Raw genomic sequence first — 10,095 nt, 5'->3', positions numbered from 1 at the left:
AAAAAAAAAAAAAAAATTGTGATCAGATATACATAGGATTAGGGCCGGGTGTGATGGCTCATGCCTGAAATCCCAGCACTCGGGAGGCTGAGGCAGGAGGATAACTGCGAGTTCGAGGCCAGCCTGGGCTACAAAAATGAGCTCAAGGCCAGCGTGAACTGTATAGCAAGACCCTATCTCAAAAAGACAAAAAAATAAAAAAGATATACATATGATTTACCCTTCTAACCACTTCCAGTTGAACAGTTCTGTGGCAGGAAGTATATTTACACTGCCGAGCAGCCAGCACCTCAGCCTTCTCCAGAGGTTTATTATCATCATAAATTGAAGCTCTGAACTAACCCCCATTTCTCCTCTCCCTCAGCCCTGGCAGCCGACACTTTATTTCTCTGTTCATTTGACTACTGTAGGGACTTTGTGTAAGTGGAATTACACAGTATTTGTCCTTCTGTTTTTTTTTTTTTTTCCTCCAGTACCAGGAATCGAACTCACGACTGTGCGCTTGCCAGGCAGGCGCTGTGCCGCTGAGCTAAATCCCCAGCCCCTGTGTCTGCCTTTTTTTGCTTGGTCTTCAGTTTATCCACATTGTTGCATGCATCAGTTTTCTTTTTTTTTTTTTTCTCAGCATTGTTTTATTTTGAGAAAGGGTCTTGTGAAGTTACTAAATTGCCCAGGCTGGGCTCAAAGTTGCAATCCTTTTGTCTGTCAGCCTCCAGGAGTGCTGGGATTACAGCCATGTGCCACCACACCCAGCTGCTCCATTCCTTTTTAAGGCCGAATAACATTTTAGTGCACATATATATTACATTTTGTTCATCCATTCACCTGTCTTTGGGCATTTGTGTTGTTTTTACGTTTTAGCCATTATGAATAATGCTGCCGTGAGTCTTGGTGTACAAAGGTCTGTCTTTTTTCATCTTGAGTTGTAAGAGGTCTTGAAACTCTGGTCTTTTCTGCCTTGCTATTTGCTGGCTCTGTTATTTTTAAACTCTGAATATGCCCTGATGCCACTGGTGATACTGACAGGCTCGAGGAAGCGCTCACCCGGGACTTCGTCTGACTCAGCCATTTTACAGATGGCAATGTTCACCCCCAGAAGGGAAGCCCAGGGGCCAACAGCAGCTTGTGGCAGAGCTGGGTCTGCAGCTCCGGCTGTCCGCTGCTGATCTTAGGTCTGCTATTGTCTCAGGCCATCCCTATCCGTTCCTCCTGCTGGCAACCAAGATTTAAGTTCACTAGAAATATTTGTGTGCGCAGTTATTAAAAGCATGGTAAAATTAGTGGAATTATAAATATGTTATTTGTAATTATACAGAGACGTATTTATGAGCTTGGTACTATCATTAACAGTTTTCTTTGCTTTTTTTTTTTTTTTTAGGCAGGGTCACGCTATGCAGTTCAGGCCGGCCTTGAACTCACTCTGTAGCCCAGGCTGGCCTCAAACTCACAGCAATCCTCCTGCCTCAGTCTCCTGAGTGCAGGGATTATAGGCATGAGCCACCATGCCCAGCTAACAGTTTTCTTTTCATATTGTCCTTTTAATACAGACATTCCTTGTTTAACGACTAGGCTCCAGTCCTGCTACTAGGTCGTTATTAAAGGAAGAATTATACATAGTGTACACATTACAATATTCAGAACAAAGAAATGGTCATGGGAAATTCCAACCTTTGTTTGTTTGTTTTTTTGTCTTTTTGAGACAGGGTCTCACTATGCAGTTCAGGCCGGTCTTGAACTCACTTTGTAGCCCAGGCTGGCCTCGAATTTGCAATGATCTTCCTGCCTCAGCCTCCCAAGTGCTGGGATTACACTCATGTACTACCACACCCGGCTTTCAGTATGCTATAGATATCCTTTCCCTTCCATGCCTACCCAGGGTACCATTATTCCCTCCATATTGGTGCCACTTGGGAGTTATTTTGCCAGCCCACTTCTTGGTCCTGCCCACCTGTCTGACCACCGTGTGAATTATAAATAATGAATTAATTATTCAGCATATCTACCAATGGATTGTTTTGATTTTTTTTTTTGGTAGTGGTACTGCGGATTGAACTCTGGGCCTTGTGCGTGCTAGGCAAGTACTGTACCATTGTGCTATATCCCCAGCCCAACAGATTGTTTTGAGATTGAGCTGTATATATAATTGATGATACTTGTGCATATAGCACACTTGCTTTTAGTAGCACAGGCTAATAGAATGTGAGAGATGCTTTTTGAGCTTAGGGATTGGCTTTAGTTACGTTTTTATTCCCACTGGTTTGTACAGGGCGAAGCATTTATAAAATGCATCCTTAATGATGGCAGTAACCATTGTTTTGGAGCATGCACAACAATCCCAGGCAGGTAATACTGTTTTTCCAGGCAAGAGAGGCTCAGAGCCCCCACATGTCACCTGTGGTTGTGCAGCTAGCGAGTGGCTCACCCTAGGTCTGCCTGACTCCAGAGAGTATGCGTAAAGTACACCATGGGTGACACTGTTTTCCTTTTTCTATGTTAAAGGAATACCAGAAGCTCTTTCCTGACATTCCCATAGGGTACTCGGGGCATGAAACAGGCATAGCGATATCTGTGGCCGCGGTGGCTTTGGGGGCCAAGGTGTTGGAGCGTCACATAACTTTGGACAAGACCTGGAAGGGGAGTGATCACTCAGCCTCGCTGGAGCCTGGAGAACTGGCTGAGCTGGTGCGATCTGTGCGGCTTGTGGAGAGGGCGCTGGGCTCTCCGACCAAGCAGATGCTGCCCTGTGAGACGGCCTGCAACGAGAAGGTGGGTGCTGCCTGTCTGCTCGGTTCTGCTGTCCCAAGGGGCACACTGCACCCTTGCCCCTCTCAGTGACTGTGCAAGCTGCAGGGAAGCTGTGTCACTGAAGTGGAAGTTCGGTCATTTCCTCGGCCACCTGGGATCACGTCAGAGTCTCCCATTAAGTCTCTGAAGCCTGTGGCCCCCGTGATCTTAGCCTCCCAGAGGTGTGCAGGGCTGAAGCCGGGGATGAGCCAAGCCTGGGGTGTGGCGGGGTAAGGAAGCCCTCAGACACAGGAGAAGAGTCTGTGGGACTCCTGGCGGGGAGGCACTGTGTGAGTTGTGGCTGTCAGGGCAGGGCTGGTGGAGACAGTGCAGATACTCGTTGGGCCATGCCAGCCTTCAGACACATGAGATGGTGAGGCTGAGACCCACCGTCGGGTGCACTGACCTTCTAGGCTTCTTGGAAGCTGTGGCCAGGATCTTCCTGCCCCCAAATCACAGAACCAGGTGTCCCGGATCTGCCCATGTGCAGACGCCGCCCATCTGCAGCAGGCTGCCCAGGTTGGGGGAGAGGGCAAACGCCAGGCTTGGGGGATGTTGTCATTTTTATTCTAGTGGTGCCTGCCTGCTGCCGCCCCAAGTGAAACACAGATGTATGACGTTAGTAGTAAAAAGAACACAACTATCTTGCAGAAGAAAATGGAAGAAAGTTGTGCCAGAAACAGGAAAGAGTTATGGTGGCTGAGTATGGCATCTGGCTGTGTAAACACACAGGTGCACACTCTGATAATCATCAGTTAACAGACATTTTTTCCAAACAGTAAGTTCAAGCAGAATCGGTTGCTTGGGCTCTTACATGGAGAATGTAGACCAAGGTAACAGGGGACTTGTTTCAGATCATCTGTGGGGAGGCAGAAACCCTGGTCGTGAGCTTCAGTGGCCCTCATTTCCCACACCTGCCTGTCCCGTCTGCCCCATCTTAGGGAGCCCCTTTGCTGTCACCTTCACCAACTTGTGAGCCCTCCACGGTTCTGTTTCGCTAAACAACGTGGCAGTAAGGTTTGTGTCACTAGTCAGGGCCCTCACGCTCTAGGTCAGTGGTGGCGAACCTGTGGCCCTCATGCTGCAGCTGGATGATTCTGTCACTGTAAGCTCGCAGAGGTTCGCCGTCACTGCTTTAGGCTCCCATCCTGGCTGTTTGCATCCTTGGCCAAGTTGCCCTCTATGGGCCTCAGTTTCCCCAAGTTTACAGTGAGATGTCGAATTAGATGATGACAGAAGTAATCATAGTTTCCACGTATTGAGAGCACTGTGCAGTCCAGGTTTATCACATATTATCTCCAATCTATGTAGTCATTGGACAAGGTACAGGCGCTGTATTTCCTGTTTTACAGTGAAGCCAAAACACCTCATCCCGAGGTGCCAGGGACTGACCCTGGCTGGCGGCTGCATAACCTGACTCCTTCCCTCTGCAGTCCACTGTGCAGGCCCCTCCTGGAGTCCGTGAAGTCACCCCACACTGGCAGCGTCCCTGCTGCTCTGGGTACTGTAGACACAACAGTCCGTACTCTCAAGGCTTCTCGGAGACTCCCCAGGGACTCTGAGTGGGAAGCAGTGTGCAGTGTGGCCTCTGACTCTGGCACTGAGTGTTGCTCTTGTCCACAGCTGGGCAAGTCTGTGGTGGCCAAAGTGAGAATTCCAGAAGGCACCGTTCTCACGCTGGACATGCTCACTGTGAAGGTCAGTGAGCCTAAAGGCTGTCCTCCTGAAGACATCTTTAATCTAGTGGGCAAGAAGATCCTGGTCACTGTTGAAGAAGATGACACCATCGTAGAAGAATCTGTAGAAAATCATGGCAAAAAAATCAAGTCTTAAAATAAAGTGCCATTCTGTCGATCTCAGTCGTCCTGCTGGTGCTGTCTGATGTGTTGGGGCAGTGGGATAGGGTGGGCAGTCGCTGGGCACCTGGCTTTCCTCCATTGTGCCTCCCTTACACAGCAGCCAGTTCAGGGCTAGGCCTGTGTCCAGTCCATTGGAAAGCAAAAGGGCACATGCGGCAGTCTCTGCCTACAGTTGGCCAGCCCAGGGCGGAGAGAGGCGCAAAAGGCCGGTCCCTGTCCTGCGGTTTCTGTGTGGTGACAGAAGGTGAGAGCGGGCTGTGTGCGTTCTCTCCTTTGATCCTTGTTCTCACTCTGCAAAGCCAAACCCGAATGACCCACATTCTCACTTCCGCACATACCTCTAGCTATCTCTTCTCTCCTCTCCTTACCGCCCTGCCCCTGGCTCTGTGACTAGCAGCATGGCATAGTGGTCAGTTGGCATTAGAGAAGCGGTTGGTCAGAGGATCTTGTGGGTAGAGGAATACTGAAAGCACGCCTGACCTTGAGCAGATGGGACTGGCACGCCACCCTTCATCAAATTCTGAGGCCTACTGTGTGCCAGCACTACACAGCCCAGTCCATTCCTCAGAGAGGTGGCCCTCAGTCCAGGCAGGTGTACGGGAAACCTAGCAGAGTGGTAAGCTGGTCAGCAGCGTTAGAAGATGGTATGTGCAGTAGGAAACGGATCAGCGTAAAGGGGCCGGGCAGTGTGGGGCTCGAGGTCTGCAGGTTGTACATACGAGACTGATGCTGAAATCAGCTCTTTCATAAGCAATAAAGCATGACATCACATAAAATTAGAAACCCAGCTCACAAAGTGCTTTGTTTCCTTGAACAAGCAGCATGCACCTTTTCCAGAGATTCAGTGTCATCTTTCCCTTTGTGCTTTTGAATCAATACTGAAACGAATCATTTTTTTCAAATGCCTTTTCAAATTCTTTGTTCATATTTTTAAAATTTAGTTTAATTTTAAAAATATTGTTTGTTCATATTTATTTGACCTTGTCTCTTGTGTAACTCCTCTTCATCCCAAGTATGTATTTGTGGCTTTCTTCAAATGACTATAATCAGGCTTTCAGATTTTCTTTACGTGTGAGTCTAGGGCCTGTCGCTTCTGTGGATCCCAACAATCTGGTGAGGTATGCATGTCTGTGGGGTAGCGGTAGTTAGGGGCACCTTGAGTTGTACTTGAGTAAGAGAACCCACAATATACCCATATGTGGGTATCCGTGGATAAATTATGCATCTGCTTATAGCCAGTAGGAGCTGGGTTAAAATGGACCTCCTGCTTCACCAGGCTGAACCAAGGGCCACACCTCCAGCCCATTCCAGTTGGGGAGCTCAGGTCTGGAAGAATCCCTGAGTATCTCCAGGCAGAGGGTACAGTACTGGGCCCAAGGTGAGGAAGCAGCTGCTCCCATCTGAGAGTTCCCAGCACCTCCCCGACAGTGCCCCACATGTGTGAACGGCCAAGGGGGTAACAGAATCATGGGAACCACACTAGGAGCATGGGGGAGGGCTGTGGCACTCTAGTTCAGACTTGCAGGTTGAGCAGTGACCGAGGGCCATGTGCACAGGATCCCAAGTGTGCCCCGGCACTAGCAAACAGTGTTTGGTAGGAGTGGCGCACAGGAAGGAAGGAAGGGCTTTAAGGCCTGCCACATTGCCCTTTGTTCTACAGGGGTGGGGACCAACGGGAGGTTTCTAAGGAGGACACAGCAGACTCAGACCTGGCCTGCTCTCGTGCTCACTCCCCACCATATGCAGCTTGCTATCTTTTAAAATCTGTACTAATTTACTTTTTCCCCAATTTTTCTTTTTTATTAGTATATAAGGATTACATCCCTTGTGGGGAGTTGGTACATGGCGTATCTTCTCTCTTCATCTCCTTTCCCCTCCCTTCATCTTAGTTCCCTCACATTTGCAAAAGATCTGTCTCCTTATTTCCTATTATCTTTTATTTTGCTCTTTATATTTTGGGTTTCTCCTATACGATAAACCATGTGATACTGAAGCTTGTGTTTTTATTTCATTTAACATTATGGTCTCAAGGTGCATCCATTTTCCTACAAATGACTCAAGTTTATCTTTACAGCAGAATGGTACTTACTGTGTGCATCACATTTTCTTTATCCATTCGTCTGTTGATGGACATGTGGGCTACTTCCAAGATTTAGCTGTTTGTATAAACATGGGTTTGCGTGCGTCACTGTAACATGACTGCGGCTTGCTGTCTTCAACAGGTGGTCCTTCAGGGCACTTCTGCCCAACCAGGTCTGGGCTTTGTAGCACCACCTTTGCGTGCCCTCTCCTGGGCTGTGGCCCCTTTAGGCTGATGGCACTGACAGAGTGGAATTACAGAAGGGAGAGATGATACCATAGAGAGGGGAGGGCTCCTAAAATCTCTACAAACTGGCTACTGACCACAAATGGCTTCGGTGGTTCTAGAGGATGGCTTAAAAGATGCTGTAAACCACCTAATACTGTCTTGAGTAGGAAGAGCTGGAAATCAAGAGTTTGTTTGCACTGAATCAAGAATTTAGTTATCTTCAGGAGTTATGTATTCTCTGCCACTGGAGATGTTCACTCATAGACCGGCTGCCCATCACAAGGAAATTAAGGAGGGGATGAGAGGTGAATGAGGGCCTGTCTAGGCCCGGGTGCTACATACTTGATCAAACCGACATGACTTCCCAATGAAGAACAGTTACAAGGCACAGTATTCATGTTTTATTAAAACGAGAAAATTGCTGTAATTTAAAAATAGCTGCAAGACTGAAGATGTGGTTCAGGGGTATGTGCCAGGGCCTGGGTTCGAGCCCCGGGATGGCACCGGGAAAACAGAGTGCAAGCAATTTGCTGTATGAGTACGGGTGTTTCTACAACTTCACTCTGGAAGAGAATAAGGTACGTGACCAATACCCTATGGACATACCCTGAAAAAGACATGCCCCCTATCCTGGAAGTGTGAAGGAGACTTGCACTCCTGCCACAGGGTGGCCGGGCAGCTCAGACCCCCCAGCCCTGTGCTGTATACCCACAGCGGTTGCTGCACTGCCACATCCTAGCAGGACAGAGCACTGGTTTTAAAGGCAGTTTCAGGATTGTTCCTCACAGCACTGGAAGTTAGTCATTGCCCCTATTTTACTGATGAAGATACAGGAAGTAAATTGTGACATCCTGAGGTCAAACAGCTGAATACTGAACCAACCCCAGTTTTCTGGCTTGCACAGGCCTTGGCCAGAGCAGTTTTCCTACTTCATAGTTTGGCTCTGTCTCTGCTATGTGAATCCTAAACTTCTCAAAACAAGTCTCCTGAAGTGTTAGGCTTCATCTCAGAGGCCAAAGAAGGTAATCCAAAGGTGGAATCAGGACCCACAGAATAAGGGGTGAAATGACACATCCCAGGCACTAGCTCAGTAAGGGGCTGGGGCAGCCATTTACAACCACCCTGAACAGTACAGCCTGGTGGACAGAAGCAGGACCCTTCACTCCAACCCTAGCTGTGTGACCTTGGGCAAGTGACACATCTGTCTCCATTCTGTCATGCACAGAATGGGAAAGCTTTCTGCCCCTTGGGGACAACATAAGGACTACTGCGTTTAGTAAGGCTGCGTGTGGCAGCAACCACAGCTGTTAGGAGCTGCCATGGACTGGCCTCTGGAGTCGAGTCTGCTAAAAAAAAAAGTCCTGCTCTTCAGGGATGGATGGTGATGTGGAGTCAAGCACACATCTCCTTCCATAAAAATTCAGCTCTGGAGCCAGGTGTGGTGGCTTACCCCGTAATCCCAGTACTTAGGAGGCTGAGGCAGGATTGTTGTGAGTTTGAGGCCAGCCTGAAGTGCATAGTGAAACTGTCTCGGGCCAGGGATATAGCTCAGTGGCATAAGTGCCTGCCTGGCAAGTGCGAGGTCCTGAGTTCGATTCCCAGTACAAAAAAAAAAAAAGAAAACGGTCTCAAAAAGACAAAAAAAAAATCAGCTCTGGGCCATGTCCAGTAATTAATTTTTCCTTTACTCAGGATCTTGAAGCATAGTGCTTTGACATCTGTCTAGCTAGTTTTAAATTATTTGGTCAGAACTAAAGGCACTTTGGTTCCTTCAGCCTTGTATTCTACTTGCATTGTGTTGCCCCATATTAAAGTGGCGTTTTAACAGTATTATATGGTTCAAACAAGTGCACTGCGTCTTTTTAAACCACAAGGAAGGGTGAGCTTTCACTTTCCTCACCTTCCACCGTAAACCTGAGATGCTTTAACACTGTGAACCTTCACAGCCATCGTAGAAATTGACAGGATGCTGAACCTTCACACCCGAGGCACAGGCCCTGGGAAGAGGCAGCCTTTTGCCACCAGAGGCCTCTCTGTGGGTCCTGCCCCTTTGGCTTTTTCTATTTCTGTCCTGTCATTCCAGAAACTGGGCTTCCTGAGTTTCCTCAGCAGCGCCTGGGTTTGAGGGGTCCGAGGAGCTCCAGGCTGTCTGGAGCTGCTCAAGCCCCACGTAACTCTTCTTTCCGTCCCTAAGACAGGCGGTTGGCAGACTGCCTGCGGGTGATAGTAACAGTCACCTGCTGAATCCTACCCGACACCCCCTGAGAAACAGTCAAATCCCCCCCAGGTTGAAAGCCACGCTAAAAGGGCAGGAAAGGACCAGGGCAGGCACTTGCCTGGGGCACGGGGTGGGACACGGAGCTGGGCTTCAGCCTCGCCCAGCCTTAAACCACTAGGCAGCTCCGGCCTTCCTGCCCACTCTGTGCCCACTAGGTGCCAGGAGGTTCCCAGGCCGAGGACCATGCGATCGGACCACTCGGGATGCTCAGGGTACCTGTGGGCGCCCCACTTTCAGGGACCTGCTCCAAAAGCAGGGTAGTCAGTGCCGGTGGTGGGGGAGGCCCGCGAGGAGGGCAACAGCAGGCGCCTTCAAGGCTCCTCGGAAACTAGCCTGGGGGGTGGGGGCAATGGGCGGGCGGGGGAGGGCACGCCTGGGCCCTAGGGCAGCCGGGGGATGCTGATGGCCCCCTCCCAGAGCCGCAGGGCCGGGTACAGCGGTTCCTGGAAGGTGGCCTGGAAGGTGTGCAGGTGGCGCATTCCGCCCGTCACGTCGTAGAAGGCGAGGACGCCGGCCTCGTAGTCCAGGAAGACACCGAGCCGGTCCAGGTCCTCCCGGGGCCGCAGGCGGCTGCGCTGGCAGTCGTGGAAGGCCCAGTACTCGAGGTCGTAGCGCTTGAGGCACCAGGACTGGCGGTTGCAGCCCAGGCGGGCGGCGGCCGAGTCCCCGCGGCGCCGCAGGGACGGGTAGGCGGCGCCCACCCACCAGCCGCAGCCCGCCTCCTGCACGTCCACCTCCCAGTAGTGGCGGCCGGCGGCAAAGCAGTCTCGACTCAGCACCTGCCAGAGCGCGTCGAAGCGCAGCGCGGGCGTCGGCCCCAGGCCGCCCACGAGGCCGCAGCGCACCGTCAGGCGGTCGGCGGACAG

At 50.4% G+C, this 10,095-nt stretch overlaps 2 protein-coding genes across 2 annotated transcripts in view; one reads left to right on the top strand and one right to left on the bottom strand.

The window, feature by feature from the left end:
• The window catches only part of Nans (N-acetylneuraminic acid synthase), a gene marked incomplete in the record, with an annotated part of 24,411 nt that extends 19,768 nt beyond the window's left edge, over positions 1-4,643 (top strand). Inside the window, 2 exon segments of the mRNA XM_013513284.1 lie at positions 2,500-2,766; positions 4,408-4,643. Coding sequence (XP_013368738.1) covers positions 2,500-2,766; positions 4,408-4,617 — 477 coding nt within the window.
• A 3,920-nt stretch (positions 4,644-8,563) lies between these two features.
• Trim14 (tripartite motif containing 14) overlaps positions 8,564-10,095 on the bottom strand; it is a gene marked incomplete in the record, with an annotated part of 30,630 nt that continues 29,098 nt past the window's right edge. Inside the window, 1 exon segment of the mRNA XM_013513283.1 lies at positions 8,564-10,095. Within this exon segment, the coding sequence (XP_013368737.1) occupies positions 9,610-10,095 (486 nt within the window).

This window comes from Chinchilla lanigera, unplaced genomic scaffold, assembly GCF_000276665.1.
Source record: "Chinchilla lanigera isolate Chin_1 unplaced genomic scaffold, ChiLan1.0 scaffold00018, whole genome shotgun sequence".
Taxonomy (NCBI): domain Eukaryota; kingdom Metazoa; phylum Chordata; class Mammalia; order Rodentia; family Chinchillidae; genus Chinchilla; species Chinchilla lanigera.
The sequence above is the reverse complement of the archived record's forward strand: the minus strand, read 5'-3'. Positions and strand labels throughout refer to the sequence as shown.